A 23,942-nucleotide genomic window follows, 5' to 3' on the forward strand; every position below is an offset into this window, starting at 1 on the left:
TCAATTCAAAAGACTGTCAACTCACTTGGGCCTCCTTTGGTTCTTGAGATCTATGGATAATTTAGCTACAAACGTTCTGAGATTGTATCTGACTCAGATTTACAAACGCGGTTGAGTGAGAATAGCCATAATCATAGTTTAGTATGTGCTCTAATGTGGATTATATTTTTTTTCTCTGAGGGGCATCTCTGTTAGATGAAGTTTTTCTTCAAGGGTACCTCCTGCTATCACTATCACTGCGACTAGGCAGACGCTGCAGCTGCAAGCTCTTTTTCTTGAACTTTTCCCGAACAGACTGTCTATTGTGCATATCTAACAATGACCTTTCCTTCTCACTGGACCGGATTGTCAGCAGCTAGATTGGGAGGCCCCTCTGTTCTCTGGCCAGGGCTTGCATAACAGGGGTGAGGGTGGGAGGTCACCAGATGCTTTTTAGGCTGGCATTATCAGACAATGTGTATGATATCATACACACACCCAGTTATTGGGTAAGACTGGTAGACTATATGTATGCTGTTATGCCCAGTGCCCACACATCACCCATAATAGAAACCCAATGTCTAGTGGAGCCACACAGCTTTAGGGTGCCTTTTCACAATTGTATTAACTGGCATCCAAATGGCATACTTGGCATACTATTAGTCTATAAACCATATTATGATCACTATCCTGTTGAAGCTGTTGGAATTCAATGTCAGTTTGCCAACTTTGATGATGAGTTGTAGATCTGTGTTGTTCCCTCAATGGTTTAAGATTCATGGGGAAACCATGTGATAGACTGTGAACAGGATCTGAGTGGAATATAGCCCACAGAGAATGACTGTATTGGATGTCACAGTTAAACCATCATTTGTCTGGGTTTAGGCTATACATGCAGCAATGGATAATCCAGTCACAAGTCTGTCCCACAAGTGTCAGAAGGTATGTCAGTTATTTTTTCTTAGCCTTGTTAAAGGTTAATGGTGCATCAATTTAATGCAGTGCCTTCAATGTGCCGCATCTTCCTCCCGGTCCTCCCTTTTCTACTCCATTTCATCTCAGCCATTTGCCCTTTAGGCCCATAGCAGGAATAAAGATGTCAAGACATAGGGCCATCTATGGTTCTGGAATGGAAGCGTGGTAGTTCAACCAGTGTATGGATCCTAGGTAATCATGTAGCTAAGCTTAGCTTGTAACTTGGCATAAATTGTCGCACAATACACATTATGGAGTGACTCAAGTTTAACGTTTTTATTGTCACGTGCACAAGTACAGTGAAAAGCCTTTTCTTGCAAGCTCTTTCCCAACAGTGCAGTAATTAATATCAGTAGTACTATAAAAAAAGCCTAGTATTGACACTGTTCACAGGTATTCTGTGTTATCCTTTCTGCTCACCACCCAGCCTTTGTAACTAAGTTCCTGTACAGTAGGCTGTCACTTCCTGTTACTTCTTGTTTTTGTTTTGAATGACGGAGACCTTTGATTTACTTTTGGGTGTAGTGCAATCTACTCCCTCTGTTTTAGCAGATGGGGAATGCTGTCCCTTTTCAAATATCACCAGTCCCATTCTCTCTTTGGAGTTTGGCATTACAAATATGGAGTGTTTGCACAACCTTTCATAGACATTCTTAAACCTGTCCAAGGCATATTCAAAATGGTTTGGGCATGGCATTCTTTCAGGCTCACTTGCCATGTAAAAACTATTGGTAAGGTAAACTGCCTGTGACCTGAAGTAAGTGCACCTTGACGTGTAGCCACTCTCTCACCCTGGATTACATACCATTTGCTTTACCATACATTATATCTTCATGTTTTGATCATGCAACGGTGCCTTAAAATGAATGATATGCTGATGTATTTTCTCTGCTTCTCCTTTGATAGCTTGTCTTAAACATTTCTGCTATCCATCTATCCTATCTTTTACGTAGGATATACACTCAGTGGCAAGTTTATTAGGTATCTAGTACTGGGTCGGACCCCCTTTGCCCCCAGAACAGCCTGAATTCTTCAGGGCCTGGAAACGTTGCTCAATTGGTATCAAGGGACCTAACGTGTGCCAGGAAAACATTCCCCATACCCTTACATCACCGCCAACAGCCTGTACTGTTGACACCAGGCAGGATGGGGCAATGGACTCATGCTGCTTATGCCAAATCCTGACTCTGCCATCAGCATGACAGAAGAGGAATCGGGATTCATCGGACATGGCAATGTTTTTCCACTCATTAATTGTCCAGTGTTGGTGATCGCGTGCCCACTGGAGCCACTTCTTCTTATTTTTAGCTGATAGGAGTGGAACCCGGTGTGGTCGTCTGCTGCAATAGCCCATCCGTGACAAGGACTAATGAGTTGTTCATTCCGAGATGCCGTTCTGCACCCCACTGTTGTACGGCGCCGTTATTTGCCTGTTTGTAGCGTGCCTGTTAGCGTGCACGATTCTTGCCATTCCCATTCGACCTCTTATCAGCAAGTTGTTATCGCCCACAGGATTGCCACTGACTGGATGTTTTTGGTTTGTCTCACAATTTTCGGTAAACCCTAGACACTGTTGTGTGTGAAAAGCTCAGGAGGCTGGCCATTTCTGAGATACTGGAGCTGACGCACCTGGCACCGACGATCATACCATGCACAAAGTTGCTTAGGTCATTTGTTTTGCCCATTCTAACGCTCAATTGACCAGTAACCGAATGCCTCGATGCCTGTCTGCCTGCTTTATATAGCAAGCCATGGCCACATGACTCACTGTTAGTAGGAGTGAACTATTTTTGAGAATGGGGTGGTGTACTTAATAGCCCGGCCACGGAGTGTAGGCAGTCATAAGGGTTCAGTCAGATCCCCTCTCATCCCTCAGATTCATGATCCATAAATGAACCCTCTTCCATATCAGAGTAAGGGAGAACAGTGGAGGCACACAAAAGGTTTTGTCCTCCTTTCCTTCTTTCAGTGGAAGTTAAAGCCTGTGTGTCAGAAGTCAGCCCAGTGACATATATACTACATCTCAGCTCCCTGCAGCAGCTCAAATGGACATAAGCCTGTTTTCCACATGCCAGCTCCGACAGCTGTGCATGCTCATTTCCAGGTTGCCCAGAACACTTTCCCCCAGCTTTCCAAAAAGGGCATATCTGCCATTAGTATTGCCTTGAAGATAAAAGGGAACTGTAAACAGCTGAAAGGTGGAGAGAAAATAGGAATGAAAAAGACTGAAAGAATTGGTTCCATCTGGCACATTGAGTCAGAGAGCTACGGTGGCAGGGACTTGTGGTTATTGTGTAGGGAGTGTGCAGCTGCCATGAACAGTGTCAACCTGGGGTGCCCCTGCCCATAAAGAGGCGAATGGAGCTCTGTGGGATGGATATTTAAGGGGCCCGACAGTGCTCAGCAAACAGCCGCCCACTCTACGAAAAGATGTCCACTGGACCATTCTTTAGAAAATCTGGCACTGAAAGTTAAAAGGAGACAAAAGCCAGCCTCTTGCTGCCTATGTGTTAGAGCGAGGCAGAGAGGACATTTGTATGGACTGTTAATTAGGAACGGAGGTCCAGGTGGAAGGCCTTTTATAATGCTTTCATGTTAACGGAGACGTTATTCATAGTCGTTCTCCTCAACCTAAACACATGCTTGGTTCATGACGACAGGCTGTATGCACATACACCACATGAACAGTTCCAATGTGTCTCCTCCATGTAAAAGGTTTATGAGGACCATATGATGTTATGCTAGGGACTGAGTGGCTGGAGTAGCTCCTCCTTCCCCTCTACCATATTTACCCAGTAATTCAACCTCCAGACTCACGTCTGATGTCGGATTTCCAACAGCAGTCCCAAAACCTCTTTCCTCGCTGAGAACACACGGAAGAAAATTGAAATGGTCTTTTGAAGACGATAAAGAATGCCTGTGGATACATGGGCCCATACACTCCTCATGTCCTCTGGTGAGTTGTGACGTCTGGAAAGAGTTTTCAGAGGTTTTACTCTGCTTTCCCTGGCTGGCTCATGGCTGTAAGTGAGCTCAGCTCAACAGTAGTTTGAAAACCTTGGAGTATGCTGATGAGCAGAAATGGTCGGGAGGACATGTCTGCCAGAGAGGCCGAGACAGAGGTGTAGTAGCAGACTGGAGAACAAAATTAGAACAATGCTTCTATTTCTGGAAGCTATTGTGTCTGTTGTTATTACTTGATTTCCACCAGAGATGTGGTGGTGCTGGATGGAAATTACATCAAGCCAAGGCTACTCCTCAGGAGGTTCATTTAAGTTCATCCATTGTGATGACAAACACTAAATAACAACGTACTATTATCATCACAACCCAGACTATGAAAGTGCTGTGTTCACCAAATCACATTGACATCTCATATTCGGTATGTAACTGCCAGGTGTTGATGAGCAAAGATGCATAGTTGAGTGTCTGAGAATCTTTGTTGGATGATAAAGAAGCTCTTATCATTGAAGCCAGGTGCTCCGAGCTCCCGCCCCTCTCCTGTTCATCCACCTTTTAAAACATAGTCTAATGTGTTGAATACCAGGCCTGATGGACAGGACAAATATTAGCACATTCCTCTATGTGATGGGCTGGCCTGTGGGCCTGTTGACCTGTCAAGGCTGACAAGGCCATGGACCTAATGGCTTCACTATGAGATTAAACATTCCACAGCCCATGCACGTCACACGCACGTCACACACACGCACACCCACATACACACAAACAAGCGGGAGTAGCTTTGCATAGTATTTGTGTGTTTCTGTCACCCGATAAAGGGCTTACTTTTTAACCATGAGTTTGCCCACTCAAGGACATGTTGACAACAAAGAGTTTTTCCGTTCCACCCCGGACTGTCTCAGGAACACACACAGACTTGCCTCCTCAACAAGCAAGCATAGTTTGTGATCTAATGGTATAGTAAGGACATAGTAACTGGACATGTAGTAACTGATATTATCTAGCCTCATGATTTCCCCCCATAATGGATGTGCCTTTGCTGTAGAATATGGTAAGACACAACAGGACAGTTTTGAGTTCATGGTTTGGATGGCAGGTACTGTAAGTCATGTAGACAGTTCGGGAAAGAGTAAATGTCTTAGATCCCCAGACAGAAGGCAAAAAAAATCCTAACTGTAACTGGCTCTGTGGAACCTGACGAGAATAAACATATACCTTGAACATTGTTGTTGATAGGCCATTTTGTTTTTACCCATGATTCAGAGAGATCACATCACAGGATAGTTTTTGTATTCCTTGTAACTACTGTGGAACAACATTACTTGCTCAACCAGTTGCTCAGTCAGTGCTTATCCAGTGCGCATCCCGAATGTAGGTAAGAGGAGGAACTAATCTCCTTTGATGTGGAGTGTTTTCCATCCATCCATCTGTTTTCCCACCTTGTGTCCTGTAGTTCAACAGAATACTGTATGTATTATGTATGAGCCTCAGTCATGCAGGGTCAGGGTTAACCTGCAGTTCACTTCTGGTTGTCTTTGGACCCCTGGGTGGGGGGCAGTGTGGGTGTAAGTCATTCCCCATATGGCACCCTATTTCCTATAGTGAACTACTTTAGACCAGGACCCATAAGGCTCTGGTAAAAAGTAGTGCACTATGTAGGGAATAGGGTGCTATTTGGGATTTAGACCATGTGAATGCAGCATGGCTCGACTAGAATGCAGAGGTGGGAGGACAGACAGCCTGTTGAAAGGACAGTTATTAGCTCCCTTTTGTCATAATTCCAGGCTGTGTCTTGTTCATAACGTTCGCTGAATGTTAAGTCAATACTCAAATTACATGTCAATATCTGACAGGGCGGTGCATTCCTGCATAGGTAGTTAACCCTTGTGGGTCAAACAAAGCTGACGTCTGTGAAAGAAGTAACGTCTACTTTCAATGCATTTTTCTGCAAAAGGTGGGTAAACTGTCAAGCAAAAATAAAGTGTGTTTACTTGTGTTTACCCTCCACTACACCACTGGTCTCATCTGAGCATCTCTCCCTTGATATTTATAAATTACTGAAAATATAAGTTTAGTATGCAGTGTTCTTAAATCTCATATACCAAGTGCCAGCAGTCAGTATTTTCATATGTGTGCAATGCTTGATTATGTGTGTGATGTTAACAGAGAGGTCTATTTTTTGGGTGACCTGAACATTGACTGGTTAGCATCTAGCAATCCTCTCAATAGGAAGCTTCTAACTGTGACTAATACCTGTAATATGAACCAGGTTATCATTCAACCAGCTAGAGTGCATACCAAAAGTGTTGGATCTGTGACATCCACTTGTATTGATCATATCTTTACTAACGCTGCAGAGCTTTGCTCCAAAGCAATATCAGATTCCATTTTCTGTAGTGACCATAACATTGTGATAATAACAAGGAAAGACAAAGTTCCAAAGGTTGGGCCTAAAGTAATTAATAAGAGATCATAGAAAATGTTTTCACAGGACCCTCTTTTCACAAGTAGTGCACTATATATGGAATAGGGTGCCATTTAAGATATTACCGTACTCTAGCCCTAGACACGAACCATGACCACCTTTTACTGAACATGGTTTGACAGTTTGCTGCTGCTTTGACATCCGAGGAGAGAAACTCTACGTATTTCATCCCATTTTTCTCCCAAATTTCGTGATATCCAATTACAATCTTGTCTCATCACTGCTACTCCCCAACAGGCTCGGGAGAGGCGAAGGTCGAGTCATGCGTCCTCTGAAACATGACCCGCCAAACCGCACTCCTTAACACCCGCCCACTTAACCCAGAAGCACCGTTTAACTGACGAATGAAGTCAGCCTGCAGGTGTCTGGCCCACCACAAGGAGTCGCTAGAGCGCGATGAGCCAAGTAAAGCCCCCCCCCCGGCCAAACCCTCCCCTAACCCGGATGACGCTGGGCCAACTGCACCGCGCTATGGGGCTCTCGGTAACGGCAAGTTGTGACACAGCCTGGGATCGAAATGGGAGGCCTATGGTTTGTTTTTTAATGTGAAGAGATGGTATCAGTCTCAGGAAGTCAGCTGGTTAACGCCTTGCTGTTTTCTCCCCAAAGCCCCATCTTGGACTTATCTGACCCAAATCTCTCCATTGTTGTGAACTTGTGAAGTAGGTTGTGCATATAACCTATATCACTACACTTTTAGAAAAAAAGAGATCCAAAAGTGTTTTGGAACTTTGGCTGTCCCCATAGGATAACTATTTTTGGTTCCAGGTAGAACTTTTTTGGATTCCATGTAGAAACCTCTGTGGAAAGGGTTCTTCATAAAGTGTAATTAAAAGGGTTCTCTTTTGGGACAGCCGAAAAAATGTTTTTGGTTCTAGATAGCACCTGCCACATGGTAAATATTGGCTGATTGCACATAGAGTATGAGAAAGATGCAGAGACATTGCTACAGTGAAAGTTGAGACACAACACTCAAAACTGAAGTAACAAAATATTAAGCAGGCTTTTTGGCGGCAGGTAGCCTCGTGATTAGTGTTGTGCCACTAACCGAAAGGTTGCTAGATCGAATCCCCGAGCTGACAAGGTAAAAATATGTCGCTCCTCCCCTGAACAAGGCAGTTAGCCCACTGTTCCTAGGCCGTTATTGTAAATAAGAATTTGTTCTTAACTGACTTGCCTAGCTAAATAAAGGTAATAAAAAAAATGCAAATTTTGTGAATTTAATTTCCTATGAATCACCAATTCACTTGTTGCCCTCAACTTGGCTTCTTTATAATTACACGCTGACACCTGCCTACTGTTCTTGCATTGCACAAGTAGCCTGTTTATTTTACAATCACTGCCATTTCCTTGTCATTACAAAGTGTTCCATATACACTGAGTGTACAAAACATTAGGAAAACCTTCCTAATATTGACTTGCACCTCTTTATGTCCTAAGAACTACCTCAATTCACCGGGGCATGGACTCTACAAGGTGTTGAAAGTGTTCCACAGGGATGCTGGCTCATTTTGACTCCAAATCTTCTCACTGTTGTGTCAAGTTGGCTGGATGTCCTTTGGGTGGTGGACCATTCTTGATACACATCTGAAACAGTTGAGCGTTAAAAACCCAGCAGCGTTGCAGTTCTTGACACACTCAAACCACCTACTGTAACAGCTGTCGCAGGTACTGTCGTAAGTACTTCCAAAATTGATACCTAGGCCTATGACAAATTCTGGGGTACTCTACATTTGTTTTGATATAACCATTAAGATTAGCTGAGAGACTTTTAAAATGTGTTTTTATTTGCTGTGGTTTATCAGTATGCCTGTCTTTATAAGTTCTCATTTTTTCTAAACATACTGTATTTGCTTTCCAGATGTTACTATTGAAAGTGTTTTTACGCACAGGCAACAGTATTTTTACAGCTGTGCATCTTTCAATAATTCAATGAAAAAACGTATTTCATCAAGCTGTAGCAGGTATTTAAAGGAAATAGCAATATTTTCAGACATCTGATATTCTGTCCAAATTTAATCTAATATTTAATGTGCTTCAGTGGTGGTCGGTGAAGTTTAAAATGAGGGAGGAGGATTATTATTTTTTATGAACATGGCCTTATTTCTATTACAGCATATTGGATAACTGTCATTCATATTCCATTCACCCAGCTCAATGTACCATCGATAGGTTTAGGCTACTACATGATACTCTAATTTTCTCTATACCCATCATGAGGTTGCTGCAACCTAGTCTATGAATTAAAGTTTACAGGTCGAGAAAAAAATGTGAGTAATCAAGGTGACAGTGACACATTCAATACTGCCTTGCACACTCTTGCTTGCATCTCACTGATCTAGGGTGTAATCATTAGTCCAACAGTTGCAAACAAGAGTTTCTATTGGACAAATTCAGTTATGTTTTTCCCCGTTTTGTTCTGTTTGCTTCAGTTTTAAGATTTTTTTCTCTACAGAATCAGCTGTCTGTTACCATGTGAAAAAACCTTCATATCATAACCGCTACACACAGCCTATATCATTGTCACCATATTAGTTAACGTCTCATAGTCAACATAGCTACTAGAACTAAAGCGTTAGTAAACCCACTACTAACATGCAGTACAGTGTACCATCAGCAAGCAGTTTAGCAGTTACACCTGTGGGCCCAGGTGGCAATAAATTAATAAAACCAAAAGCTTATCTTGGAAGAGTTCCAGTGTTGGACAGCCATAGCCAGCTAGCTCACATAGCATCCCTCTCTGTTTGAGCTGGGTGCTTGAGTAGACTAAACTAGCTAGCTGCATTCACTAGCTAAGTGAAAAAATACAACTAAATCTTAATGTCTCTCTCTCTCTCTCTCTCTCTCTCTCTCTCTCTCTCTCTCTCTCTCTCATTCATTTTTAAAGAAATTATTTGTTCAAAAACTGACGTCCTCTGGAAGTTGTCATAATTACTTTGTAAGTCTATGGAAGGGGGTGAGAACCATATGCCTCCTAGGTTTTGTATTGCAGTCAATGTACCCAGAGGAGGATGGAAACTAGTTGTCCTCCGGCTACATAATGGTGCTACCCCACAGAGTGCTGTTGAGGCAACTGTGGACCTTTATTGCAAATCAGTGTGTTTTAATCAATTATTTGGTGACATGTAAATATGTTTAGTGTAGTTTTATCTAAAAAGGATGACTTTTTTTAATGTTTCACTATTTTTATGAAATTCACTGAAGATGATGGTCCTCCCCTTTCTCCTCTGAGGAGCCTCCACGGATGTGCTTTCATGTTCTGTTTTTCTCACATGCCTTTTAATGTTGGTGACATTGATGACTGTAGTAAGTGAAAGCATGTACAGATGAAAGTCCAAGTATACCTTTGGGTACTTATGGTTGTGTGCACAGAAATAAATACAGAACAGAGCCTATGGCTATGTGTTTGAGTGTAGACTAATCACCATCACTGCACTCCAAGGCTCACATTCTGAATAGCTTGGCTTTCCCTTCCTGCAGAAGATCCGAATGAACCAAAACAACTGCAGTTGTTAAGATCTGTCAGGATATTCTGGCAATTCCCTGTGCAGCTGGATCAAAATGAAGACGTATGCTCTGTCCTCTCAGTCCACTAAAACAGGAAATAGATGACAGCAGGAATTCCTTCGCTCTCCTCATCTGTCTCTATAGGGCTCAGTGCCATCTCTCTCCTCATCTGTCTCTATAGGGCTCAGTGCCGTCTCTCTCCTCATCTGTCTCTATAGGGCTCAGCTCCACACCTCTGATCTCTCTGGGTTTTCTGTTGACCTCCATAGAAACCAAAACACTTTGGAAGAGGGGTTGTTTCAGTGCTGAGACTGTATTTTAGATTAGATTGACATTTGAAGGGAGGAAACTGTGCAAGGGCCATGTGGGCCCTTGCACAGTTTATGGTGAAATGACAGGGTGTTAATTTACGTAATTTAGCAGACGCTCTTATCCAGAGAGACTTACAGTAGGGAGTGCACACATTTTCTTACTTTTTTGGTACTGGTCCCTTGGGGGAATCAAACTCCCAACCCTAGCGTTACAAGCACCATGCTCTACAAACTGAGCCACGTGATCACGGGTTACAGACACGGCTTCCTCTGGGTGCGGATGTCTGCGATGTCACGAACACCACAGAATGTGTGACGTTATAGAGAGAAGCGTTGAAGAAACAACACATTTGATCTGAACATGCATTTCAACACAATAATACATGAATATATGATAATGGCAATGATATGAACTACATTATCAGGCAGTGAAATATGCAAGACTGGAAGTCATTACCCTTTGATTGAATATAATGTTGATGAGAGTAGTGTAAATGTGATGGCCCGTTTGGCTGACATGCTGACTAGACCAAGCATGCGCGTGCGTCCGCCCGCCATCAAAATATCAGGTTGAAATATCAACATGAAATCTGGACCAGCTATATTCATTTGGGGACAGGTCGAAACACATGAAACATTCATGGACATTTAGCTCGCTAGCTTGATGTTGCTAGCTAATTTGTCCTGGGATACAAACATTGGGTTTTATTTTACCTGAAATGCACTAGGTCCTTTTTTTCTGGATCTTTGTAGAATTTTGACCCATTTTGAATCTCTACTCTGACAATTAATCCACAGATGAAAGGGGAAACATGGTTAGTTTCTAGTAATCTCTCCTCCTTCAGTCTTCATTTTCTGTAGACTTTATAATGGCGATTCGCAACCAACATTAAGGTGCATTAACACCACCAACTGAAATGGAGTGTGGACCTCAGTTCATCTTTCAATCACCCACACGGGTATATGCTCCTAAAAACCAATGAGGAGATGGGAGTTCTATTTTTGCACCTGGCTACGCAGATGCTCGTTGAAGCACACAAGCATGAAATGTCATCTGGTCTGTTGAAGCAAAAATAGAACTGTTTGGCCATAATGACCATCATTATGTTTGGAGGAAAAAGGGGGAGGCTTGCAAGCTGAAGAACACCATCCCAAACGTGAAGCACGGGGGTGTCAGCATCATGTTGTGGGGTTGCTTTGCTGCAGGAGGGACTGGTGCACTTCACAAAATAGATGGCATCATGAGGAAGAAAAGTATGTGGAAATATTGAAGCAACATCTCAAGACATCAGTCAGGAAGTTAAAGCTTGGTCGCAAATGGGACTTTCAAATGGACAATGACCCCAAGAATACTTCCAAAGTTGTGGCAAAATGGCTTAAGGACAACAAAGTTAAGGTATTGGAGTGGCCATCACAAAGCCCTGACCTCAATCCTATAGAAAATGTGTGGGCAGAACTGAAAAGGCGCATGCGAGCAAGAAGGAAGACAAACCTGACTCATTTACACCAGCTCTGTCAGGAGGAATGGGCCAAAATTCACCCAACTTATTGTGGGAAGCTTGTGGATGGCTACCCAAAACATTTGACCCAAGTTAAACAATTTAAAGGCAATGCTACCAAATACTGATTGAGTGCATGTAAACTTCTGACCCACTGGGAATGTGATGAAAGAAATAAAAGCTGAAATAAGTTATTCTCTCTACTGTTATTCTGATGTTTCAAATTCTTGAAATAAAGTGGTGATCCTAACTGACCCAAGACAAGGACTTTTTACTAGGATTAAATTGCAGGAATTGTGAAAAACTGAGTTTAAATGTATTTGGCTAAGGTGTATGTAAACTTCCAACTTCAACTGTGTGTGTAAATGTATTTTGCAACACTCACGCACGTAACGCAGGCGATTTGGTCAACATGTCAGTCAGATCCCCGTTTAGCCTGAGTCCTCAGAGCCTTCAGCAGCACACAAACTACACGCCTCTAAAACTAAAGTCTGCAATAAAAACACAGCCAGGCTTTTTTTTCTAGCCCTCTAGGTGAACACGTTCATGGGAAGAGGGCAAGTCTGTTAGTCTTGGCTGCTCTAGTCAAGCAAAGACGGATAAAAACACACATTCCAATCAGAAGGGGATGGAGTGTGTCCTCTCTTTAGTTGGCTCTATGCTTTGTTTGCAATTACTGGCTATTCTTGCCCACTTCAATCTCAAATAGCGATTCTAAGGGTGCACCGTAATTACAATCTAGAGACCGTGCTCTGTAATTTCTTTAATTCTACCTTTTAAAGTTTTGTGCTCTCTAAATTGATGGGAAAACAATGGAGTGAGATTGAAGGTTTCTTTTAAACAATCCAAGATCTCCTGTCCAACTGGCTTGAATGATTCAGAAATATTTCTGCTGTTTCTGTGGCAACCAAAGACATTTGTCTTCTGTTGTGAGACTTCAGGGACCATTCTCGTTTGGAGCTGTGACCTCATGATTACTGTATTTCCATTCATTTGTATGAAAAGAGAGAGGTGCTGGATTAACAGAGCAGAGCACAGATGAGTCCCTCACACAGCACAGCCCTTTCTCTCCTTGGTTGTTGTACTTTATGCTCTGGTGTTTACTCACACGGTTAGGAATCCAGTGAAGTCATCCATCTGATATCTGATATGGCACTCCCATGGCTGAGATTAAGCTCCATATTTGTCATGTTTTTGGCCAAATATGCACAGAACACATTGACCCACTTATACTCTCAAGGACTCAAATTCAAGTGTGAGTGTTTTGGGTAACACTTTATTTCACATAACTAATTTTCTTATTACTGCAGTTTATTAACAGTAAGTAATGAATTGTTGTGATTTATAAGCATGTACACGGCTACAAGTATACCCTCACCCAAACAATCACAAAGACTTCAATCTGTTGGATGCTGATGTATTGTCCATGTTACGGCTGGGGAGTTTCATGTGTTGTATCCTGTCTGTCTATCAGGCGTGTGGGCGGTCCGAGGGTGACGATGACTGCCAACAAAAGTTCCAAGGCTGCAACCCGGGCAAGAGGGGCTAATGTGCCCCGGGACATCCCCGACAGGTCAGTGACATCCCCACCAGCCTCTAGGCCAGGGAGAGGGACAGGGACAGGGTGGATGGAAAGGGGATGGCTCTCAACATGCACTATGATGTCAGTAATAACCAGTGCAGCTGCTCATATCCTTTATTGCCTCAGAGGACATTTTCTTCAGGTAGTAAAGCTATTTTTGTAAATCTGTACCGTGGGATCCCACTATGTGTCTGTGTTGAGTGATACACTGCATACATTAGGTGACATGGCTCATCAACTCACAGTTGTTAGCTTTACGCAATTATTAATAAGGAAGTACTGATTGTATTCTGTCTGCCTTTTCGCTAGAGCTACAGGGCTAGAACTAGTAAACTCAGCAAAAAAAGAAACGTCCTCTCACTGTCAATTGTGTTTATTTTCAGCAAACTTAACATGTGTAAATATTTGTATGAACATAACAAGATTCAACAACTGAGACATAATCTGAACAAGTTCCACAGACATGTGACTAACAGAAATGGAATCATGTGTCCCTGAACAAATGGGGGTCAAAATCAAAAGTAACAGTCAGTATCTGGTGTGGCCACCAGCTGCATTAAGTACGGCAGTGCATCTTCTCATCATAGACTGCAACAGATTTGCCAGTTCTTGCTGTAAGATGTTATCCCACTCTTCCACCAAGGCACCTGCAAGTTCCCGGAATTGTTTTGGGGGAATGGCCCTAGCACTAGCCCTAGCCCACACCCTCCGATCGAACAGGTCCCAGACATTCTACATGGGATTGAGATCCGGGCTCTTCGCTGGCCATGGCAGAATACTGACATTCCTGTCTTGCAGGAAATCACGCACAGAATGAGCAGTATGGCTGGTGGCATTGTCATGCTGGAGGGTCATGTCAGGATGAGCTTGCAGGAAGGGTACCACATGAGGGAGGAGGATGTCTTCCCTGTACGCACAGCATTGATATTGCCTGCAATGACAACAAGTTCAGTCCAATGATGCTGTGACACTACGCCCCAAACCATGAAGGACCCTCCACCTCCAAATCGATCTCTCTCCAGAGTACAGGCCTCGGTGTAACGCTCATTCCTTCAACGATAAACGTGAATCCGACCATCACCCCTGGTGAGACAAAACCGTGACTCGTCAGTGAAGAGCACTTTTTGCCAGTCCTGTTTGTTCCAGCGACGGTGGGTTTGTGATCCTGTGCAGGTATTGTTACACGTGGTCTGCCACTGCGAGGACGATCAGCTGTCTGTCCTGTCTACCTGTCACGTCTCACAGTACGGACATTGCAATTTATTGCCCTGGCCACATTTGCAGTCCTCATGCCTCCTTGCAGCATGCCTAAGCATGTTCATGCAGATGAGCAGGGCATGCAGATGACCCTGGGCATCTTTCCTTGGGTGTTTTTCAGAGTCAGTAGAAAGACCTCTTTAGTGTCCTAAGTTTTCATAACTGTGACCTTAATTGCCTACCATCTGTAAGCTGTTAGTGTCTGAATGACTGTTCCACAGGTTCATGTTCATTAATTGTTTATGGTTCATTGAACAAGCATTGGAAACAGTGTTTAAACCCTTTACAATGAAGATTTTTGAAGTTATTTGGAATTTTAGAAATGATCTTTGAAAGACATGGTCCTGAAAAAGGGACGTTTCTTTTTTTGCTGAGTTTAGTATCTGCTTTTGTAAGCCATCCTCTACATTCTGGAATAGGGCCCCATTCAACTATAAACTCTTTGTGGTCTGAGCAGAGGCTTGTTTGAGTTACCATGTTGAGAGATGACATCTTCCTCCTGGAACAGAGAAACAAACAGGGCTCGTAATGAATGTGCTGGCGATAGACTGTTCTGTTTTGTGATCAGTCTTTCCCTTCAACAATATATATACACACACTGTGTCCACTGAAACTAGGCTTAGAGTGAAGATTTAAGATCTACAGGAACTGGCATCAACTGGCATGGAGTGCTTACATCGGACTCACAGGGGTGCAACTGCAAGCCTTCACCATCTGCTACTTGGTGTGTAGTCTGTCAGGATGTTAGTTTACCTAGTGCTACATGTCCTTATATAACACAGCAGTCAGTGGCAATGGCTCTGACATGTTTTAGTTGGATCTCTTATGTGAATAACCTTGAGAAGGACTGCCAATTGGAAGCTAGCTACAGCCCTGACTGGTACATTGACCCAGTGTGAAAACACCATAGCCTGTGAGGAGTTTAACATGACTACCACTGACAGATACCTTTTTTAAGAGAAATAGATTAGTTGTTTTTCTGTTACCTCACAATGTCTCCTGAGTTAGATACACTCTTAGAAAAAAAGGTGCTATCTATAACCTAAAAATATTGTTATTCTGCTGTCCCTATAGGAGAACCCTTTTTGGTTCCAGGTAGAATCCTTTTGGGTTCTATGTAGGACCCTTTCTGTCATGCAGGTGAAAGAGGACCCAAAAGCGACTTGGCGAAAACAGAGTCTTTAATCCAGTAAAGTAAATACAAACAAAAAACACAACTTTCACTCGAAATGACGAGGACAAACTGGAGACTCGATCTTGAACAGCAGGTGAACAGCAGGTTGCCTCGGGAAGGCACTTGAACCAGACAGACTCAGACACCTGCTCACCACGCAGCATCTGAGGAAAACACGACACGACAGGGCGATACACAAACACAGCACGGTGAATTCTAGACAAGGAACCGACAGGACAGGAACGGAACACAAAGGAAGAAATAGGGACTCTAATCAGGGGAAAGGATCGGGAACAGGTGTGGGAAGACTAAATGATTGATTAGGGGAATAGGAACAGCTGGGAGCAGGAACGGAACGATAGAGAGAAGAGAGAGCGAGAGAGTGAGAGAGGGAGGGGGAGAGAGAGGGATAGAAAGAGGGAAAGAACCTAATAAGACCAGCAGAGGGAAACGAATAGAATGGGAAGCACAGGGACAAGACAAGATAATAAATGACAAAACATGACAGTACCCCCCACTCACCGAGCGCCTCCTGGCGCACTCGAGGAGGAATCTGCGGCAACGGAGGAAATCATCAATGAGTGAAAGCACGTCCCGAGACGGAACCCAACTCCTCTCCTCAGGACCGTAACCCTCCCAATCCACTAAGTATTGGTGACCCCGTCCCCGAGAACGCATGTCCATGATCTTATGTACCTTGTAAATAGGTGCGCTCTCGACAAGGACGGGAGGGGGAGGGAAGACAGGGGGTGCGAAGAAAGGGCTTGACACAGGAGACATGGAAGACAGGATGGACGCGACGAAGATGTCGCGGAAGAAGATGCACAGCGACAGGATTGACGACCTGGGAGACACGGAACGGACCAATGAACCGCGAGTCAACTTACGAGAAGCTGTCGTAAGAGGAAGGTTGCGAGTGGAAAGCCACACTAGCCGCAACAATACCTTGGACTCTTAATCCTGCGTTTATTGGCGGCTCTCACAGTCTGTGCCCTGTAACGGCAAAGTGCAGACCTCACCCTCCTCCAGGTGCGCTCACAACGTTGGACAAACGCTTGAGCGGAGGGAACGCTGGACTCGGCAAGCTGGGATGAGAACAGAGGAGGCTGGTAACCCAGACTACTCTGAAACGGAGATAACCCGGTAGCAGACGAAGGAAGCGAATTGTGAGCGTATTCTGCCCAGGGGAGCTGTTCTGCCCAAGACGTTTCTGAAAAGAAAGGCTGCGTAGTATGCGACCAATCGTCTGATTGCTTTCACAGTGGACTCTTAATCCTGTTTAAAGTGCTGCTTGGGGATGAAACCAAGAGGAGACTGACGGACTTAAAAACGACAGAACTCCCTCCTGATTGGCCCTCTCTGCTTGAAACTGGGGATGACCCGGAAGAGAGACTGAAGTGACGTGAATTGGCCTCTGTCTGAAACGCTCTAACGGGAGGCATGAATTCTGAATACATTCTCGATAATGATTTGTGCCGTCTCCTTAGCGGAAGGAAGTTTAGCGAGGGAATGAAATGTGCCGCCTTAGAGAACCTATCGACAACCGAAGAATCACAGTCTTCCCCGCAGACAAAGGCAGACCGGTAATGAAGTCTAGGGCGATGTGAGACCATGGTCGAGAAGGAATGGGGAGCGGTCTGAGACGACCGGCAGGAGGAGAGTTACCCGACTTAGTCTGCGCGCAGTCCGAACAAGCAGCCACGAAACGGCGCGTGTCACGCTCCTGAGTCGGCCACCAAAAGCGCTGGCGAATAGACGCAAGAGTGCCTCGAACACCGGGATGACCAGCTAACTTGGCAGAGTGAGCCCACTGAAGAACAGCCAGACGAGTGGAAACAGGAACGAAAAGGAGGTTACTAGGACAAGCCATGTGCGTGAGTGCTTGCTTAACCTGTCTTTCAATTCCCCAGACTGTTAACCCGACAACACGCCCATAAGGAAGAATCCCCTCGGGATCAGTAGAAGCCACAGAAGAACTAAACAGACGGGATAAGGCATCAGGCTTGGTGTTCTTGCTACCCGGACGGTAAGAAATCACAAACTCGAAACGAGCGAAAAACAACGCCCAACGAGCTTCGGGCATTAAGTCGTTTGGCAGAACGGATGTACTCAAGGTTCTTATGGTCTGTCCAAACGACAAAAGGAACGGTCGCCCCCCAAACTGTCGCCATTCGCCTAGGGCTAAGCGGATGGCGAAGTTCATTACCCACATCATAGTTGCGCTCAGATGGCGACAGGAGAAAAATCAGGATGAACCTTATCAAGATAGACTGGAAATAAATGATGTTCAGCATGAATTGTCTAGTGACGTCAGAACATCATTAACTAATGCCTGAAAAAAAACAGCTTGACAGAAGTCAGAGCTGTGAGAGGGGCAGCAACTTGACCAAACGGAAACAGAACCCCTAAAAAGCGTACTCAAAATGCCCTAACGGAGCGGAATGTTAAAATAACGGAACCGAGAAAAGTTTTCCAGACTTTACTAGAGACCCCTGCTGAACTCATGGCGAAAGTCACTGAAGCACGAGATGGTAAGCGTAAATAACGGAACCGAGAAAAGTAACGGAGGAGACATGAAGGTCCAACTTAGTAAAATCACCTGGCTCAGCATGTCTGCAGAATCCCTAACGGAGTGTTAAACGCCGTTTTCCACTCGTCCCCCTCTCTGATGCGCACGAGATGGTAAGCGTGAAGGTCCAACTTAGTAAAGCACCTGGCTCCCTGCAGAATCTCGAAGGCTGATGACATAAGGGGAAGCGGATAACGATTCTTAACCGTTATGTCATTCAGCCCTCGATAATCCACGCAGGGGCGCAGAGTACCGTCCTTCTTCTTAACAAAAAGAACCCCGCCCCGGCCGGAGAGGAAGAAGGCACTATGGTACCGGCGTCAAGAGACACAGACAAATAATCCTCGAGAGCCTTACGTTCGGGAGCCGACAGAGAGTATAGTCTACCCCGAGGAGGAGTGGTCCCCGGAAGGAGATCAATACTACAATCATACGACCGGTGAGGAGGAAGGGAGTTGGCTCGGGACCGACTGAAGACCGTGCGCAGATCATGATATTCCTCCGGCACTCCTGTCAAATCGCCAGGTTCCTCCTGAGAAGTAGGGACAGAAGAAACGGGAGGGATGGCAGACATTAAACACTTCACATGACAAGAAACGTTCCAGGATAGGATAGAATTACTAGACCAATTAATAGAAGGATTATGACATACTAGCCAGGGATGACCCAAAACAACAGGTGTAAACGGTGAACGAAAAATCAAAAAAGAAATAGTCTCACTGTGGTTACCAGATATTGTGAGGGTTAAAGGTAGTGTCTCAAATCTGATACTGGGAAGATGACTACCATCTAAGGCGAACATGGGCGTAGGCTTCTCTAACTCTCTGAAAGGAATGTCATGTTTCCGAACCCATGCTTCGTCCATGAAACAACCCTCAGCCCCAGAGTCTATCAAGGCACTACATGTAGCACCCGAACCGGTCCAGCGTAGATGGACCGACAAAGTAGTACAGGATTTTGATGGAGAGACTTGAGTAGTTGCGCTCACCTGTAGCCCTCCGCTTACAGATGAGCTCTGGCTTTTACTGGACATGAATTAACAAAATGTCCAGCAACTCCGCAATAGAGGCACAGGCGGTTGGTGATCCTCCGTTCCCTCTCCTTAGTCGAGATGCGAATCCCTCCCAGCTGCATGGGCTCAGACTCTGAGCCAGAGGAGGGAGATGGTTGCGATGCGGAGCAGGGAAACACCGTTGATGCGAGCTCTCTTCCACGAGCCCGGTGACGAAGATCTACCCGTCGTTCTATGCGGATGGCGAGAGCAATCAAAGAGTCCACATCTGAAGGAACCTCCCGGGAGAGAATCTCATCCTTAACCACTGCGTGGAGTCCCTCCAGAAAACGAGCGAGCAGCGCCGGCTCGTTCCACTCACTAGAGGCAGCAAGAGTGCGAAACTCAATAGAATAATCCGTTATGGACCGTTCACCTTGGCATAAGGAAGCCAGGGCCCTAGAAGCCTCCCTACCAAAAACTGAACGGTCAAAAACCCGAATCATCTCCTCTTTAAAGTTCTGGAACTTGTTAGAGCAATCAGCCCTTGCCTCCCAGATAGCTGTGCCCCATTCTCGAGCCCGGCCAGTAAGGAGTGAAATGACGTAAGCAACCCGAGCTCTCTCTCTAGAGTATGTGTTGGGTTGGAGAGAGAACACAATCTCACACTGCGTGAGAAAGGAGCGGCACTCAGTGGGCTGCCCGGAGTAGCAAGGTGGGTTATTAACCCTAGGTTCTGGAGGCTCGGCAGGCCAGGAAGTAACAGGTGGCACGAGACGAGACTCTGGAACTGTCCAGAGAGGTCGGAAACCTGAGCGGCCAGGTTCTCCACGGCATGGCGAGCAGCAGACAATTCCTGCTCGTGTCTGCCGAGCATGGCTCCTTGGATCTCGACGGCAGTGTAACGAGCGTCTGAAGTCGCTGGGTCCATTCCTTGGTCGGTTCCTTCTGTCATGCAGGTGAAAGAGGACCCAAAAGCGACTTGGCGAAAACAGAGTCTTTAATCCAGTAAAGTAAATACAAACAAAAAACACAACTTTCACTCGAAATGACGAGGACAAACTGGAGACTCGATCTTGAACAGCAGGTGAACAGCAGGTTGCCTCGGGAAGGCACTTGAACCAGACAGACTCAGACACCTGCTCACCACGCAGCATCTGAGGAAAACACGACACGACAGGGCGATACACAAACACAGCACGGTGAATTCTAGACAAGGAACCGACAGGACAGGAACGGAACACAAAGGAAGAAATAGGGACTCTAATCAGGGGAAAGGATCGGGAACAGGTGTGGGAAGACTAAATGATTGATTAGGGGAATAGGAACAGCTGGGAGCAGGAACGGAACGATAGAGAGAAGAGAGAGCGAGAGAGTGAGAGAGGGAGGGGGAGAGAGAGGGATAGAAAGAGGGAAAGAACCTAATAAGACCAGCAGAGGGAAACGAATAGAATGGGAAGCACAGGGACAAGACAAGATAATAAATGACAAAACATGACACTTTCCACAGAGTGTTCTACATGGAACCCAAAAGGGTTCTACTTGGAACCAAAAAGTGTTCTCCCTGGAACCAGAAAGGGTTCTCCTATGGGGACACCCGAAGAACCTTTTTGTAACCCTTTTTTTAAGAGTGTAGTCAGCCCTGGTCTCCTTATGATAATCTACAAAGGTCACATCAAGTGTTGGAATCTAATAATTGTACCCCATCGCTCATCTAACGACCCCAGTCGAGATAAAGAAGTTCTCTAGAAACAATAACACTCCCAAACTCTGTTACCATCAACACTCTACACAGTTCATGATGTTTCTATCGTTTTTGATTTATTAAAAATTGCACAACGTTAAGATGATTTTAAGAGAAGAAACTGTAATTTATGCACAGAGAGAGCACCGTTATATACTTGCCCCCACATTCCCTCAAGTCTCTCTATCCCCCCCCCCCCAAAAAGAATGATTCTGACGGTAAATCACTTGGCAGGAAAGAATTCTGCAAAGACAACTTCTCAGAAGATCTGGGAGGGGTGCAGCAGGGCTTTGATGGGCACTTCTTTTAATAGAAAATATTATTGCTGAGAAAATAAATTAAGTCACTGAAAAGCTGGATATAAATCTATAAAAAGGTAAAAGGAAATGAAATAAAACACATTAATGAGAGGAAGAGGGAGTGTGTCTTGAGGGTGAAGCTCAAAGTGAAATGGAGCAGATGTTAATGGCTTCTCTCTCTTTTCTTTTTGAAAATCTATCTATTTATTTGGGTTACTGGAAGCCCTCCTGTTGTGGCCCGTTTTATCAACCGAACAGGAAGTGACCTTTGGTTGATATGATGTGCCCTGGCTGGAGGACAGTGGGTCCAGGACCCAGGCCCTAACTGGCACCCAGCTCAGTACATGTGTGGCCGCCACAGTTGAAGCTGCCCAGCGCCAGTGCAGGCTTGTTTTAACTGGCCCAGTCCAGACCACCAGAACACCCTCACAGACCCCAACCACAACGTAGCTATCCGTACCGGAGAATTCTGCACTTGATGTTTTCCTTTTGTGTGAAGGGGTTTAATACTGCAGTCAAACCAGCTTTTTATGACTCCTGGAGTAATCTTGGCCAGGGCGTGCCTAAGGGGGTATTTTTGAACCTGCGCTGTAAATCTACCGGATGATACAACTTACATTTAGGTATAATGGTCTGATGGCAGGATATGAAAAAAAATATGAAAATATGTTAAAAATCGATATATTACACAGGTTCTGTTGCTACTTGAAATACATCTACAGTGATTTTACACTGGAGCAGTTTTGAGTATCACAGAATGTTATGGCTGCTGATAGGTCAAACAAGAACCAGACCTAATTTAGACTAAACTAAAATATAAACACAACATGCATCAATTCCAATTATTTTACTGAGTTACAGTTCATATAAGGAAATCAGTCAATCTAAATATATTGTTTTAGTCCTAATCTATGGATTTCATCTATGGGCAGGGGCATGGCCATGGTTGGGCCTGGGAGGGCATTAGGCCCGCCAATTTGGGAACCAGGTGTAGCGCAGGTCAACTAAAGTTGAATACTTATTGTTATCACGTTTCAGGTAAGACCCAAATGTAGACTGTGTTGAAGTAACAATGTTTATTACAGCAACAGGGTCAGGCAAATTACAGGTCAAGGCAGACAGGGGTCGATAATCCAGAGTAGTGGCAAAGGCACATGATGGCAGGCAGGGCCAGGTCAGGCAGTGTAGTCGGGCAGGCGGGCTCAGAGACAGGACAAGCAAGGGTCAAAACCACGGGGACGAGAAAAAGAGAGACTGGGGAAAAGCAGGAGCTGAGAAAAACGCTGGTTGACTTGACAAACAAGACGAACTGGCAACGGGCAAACAGAGAACACAGGTATACAGTGGGGCAAAAAAAGTATTTAGTCAGCAACCAATTGTGCAAGTTCTCCCACTTAAAAAGATGAGAGAGGCCTGTAATTTTCATCATAGGTACACTTCAACTATGACAGACAAAATGAGAGAAAAAAGTCCAGAAAATCACATTGTAGGATTTTTAATGAATTTATTTGCAAATTATGGTGGAAAATAAGTATTTGGTCAATAACAAAAGTTTATCTCATTACTTTGTTATATACCCTTTGTTGGCAATGACAGAGGTCAAACGTTTTCTGTAAGCCAGTACATGTCCAGGCACAAGGTTTTCACACATTGCTGCTGGTATTTTGGCCCATTCCTCCATGCAGATCTCATCTAGTGATGTTTTGGGGCTGTTGCTGGGCAACACATAATTTCAACTCCCTCCAAAGATTTTCTATGGGGTTGAGATCTGGAGACTGGCTAGGCCACTCCAGGACCTTGAAATGCTTCTTACGAAGCCACTCCTTCGTTGCCAGGGCGGTGTGACGGGGATCATTGTCATGCTGAAAGACCCAGCCACGTTTCATCTTCAATGCCCTTGCTGATGGAAGGAGGTTTCACTCAAAATCTCACGATACATGGCCCCATTCATTCTTTCCTTTACACGGATCAGTCGTCCTGGTCCCTTTGCAGAAAAACAGCCCCAAAGCATGATGTTTCCACCCCCATGCTTCACAGTAGGTATGGTGTTCTTTGGATGCAACTCAGCATTCTTTGTCCTCCAAACACGACGAGTTGAGTTTTTACCAAAAAGTTCTATTTTGGTTTCATCTGACCACATGACATTCTCCCAATCTTCTTCTGGATCATCCAAATGCTCTCTAGCAAATTTCAGATGGGCCTGGACATGTACTGGCTTAAGCAAGGGGACACGTCTGGCACTGCAGGATTTGAGTCCCTGGCGGTGTAGTGTGTTACTGATGGTAGGCTTTGTTACTTTGGTCCCAGCTCTCTGCAGGTCATTCACTAGGTCCCCCCGTGTGGTTCTGGGATTTTTGCTCACCGGTCTTGTGATCATTTTGACCCCACGGGGCGAGATCTTGCGCGGAGTCCCAGATCGAGGGAGATTATCAGTGGTCTTGTATGTCTTCCATTTCCTAATAATTGCTCCCACAGTTGATTTCTTCAAACCAAGCTGCTTACCTATTGCAGATTCAGTCTTCCCAGTCTGGTGCAGGTCTACAATTTTGTTTCTGGTGTCCTTTGACAGCTCTTTGGTCTTGGCCATAGTGGAGTTTGGAGTGTGACTG

The 23,942-nt window shown here is 44.7% G+C and overlaps 1 protein-coding gene across 7 annotated transcripts in view; it reads left to right on the forward strand.

Moving 5' to 3' along the window:
• Nucleotides 1-23,942, forward strand: part of LOC124035602 (DENN domain-containing protein 2B-like) — an 84,093-nt gene that overhangs the window by 6,958 nt on the left and 53,193 nt on the right. For 5 of the 7 annotated variants that reach the window (XM_046349120.1, XM_046349124.1, XM_046349118.1 and 2 more), the window contains exon 2: nt 13,192-13,290. In XM_046349120.1, coding sequence (XP_046205076.1) covers nt 13,217-13,290 — 74 coding nt within the window. In that variant the 5' untranslated portion in view covers nt 13,192-13,216. Of the gene's footprint in view, nt 1-864; nt 922-13,191; nt 13,291-23,942 lie in introns of all 7 variants that reach the window. The other 2 variants (XM_046349117.1, XM_046349121.1) reach the window with 1 other exon arrangement.

The sequence above is a fragment of the Oncorhynchus gorbuscha genome, linkage group LG05 (genome assembly GCF_021184085.1).
Source record: "Oncorhynchus gorbuscha isolate QuinsamMale2020 ecotype Even-year linkage group LG05, OgorEven_v1.0, whole genome shotgun sequence".
Lineage (NCBI taxonomy): Eukaryota > Metazoa > Chordata > Actinopteri > Salmoniformes > Salmonidae > Oncorhynchus > Oncorhynchus gorbuscha.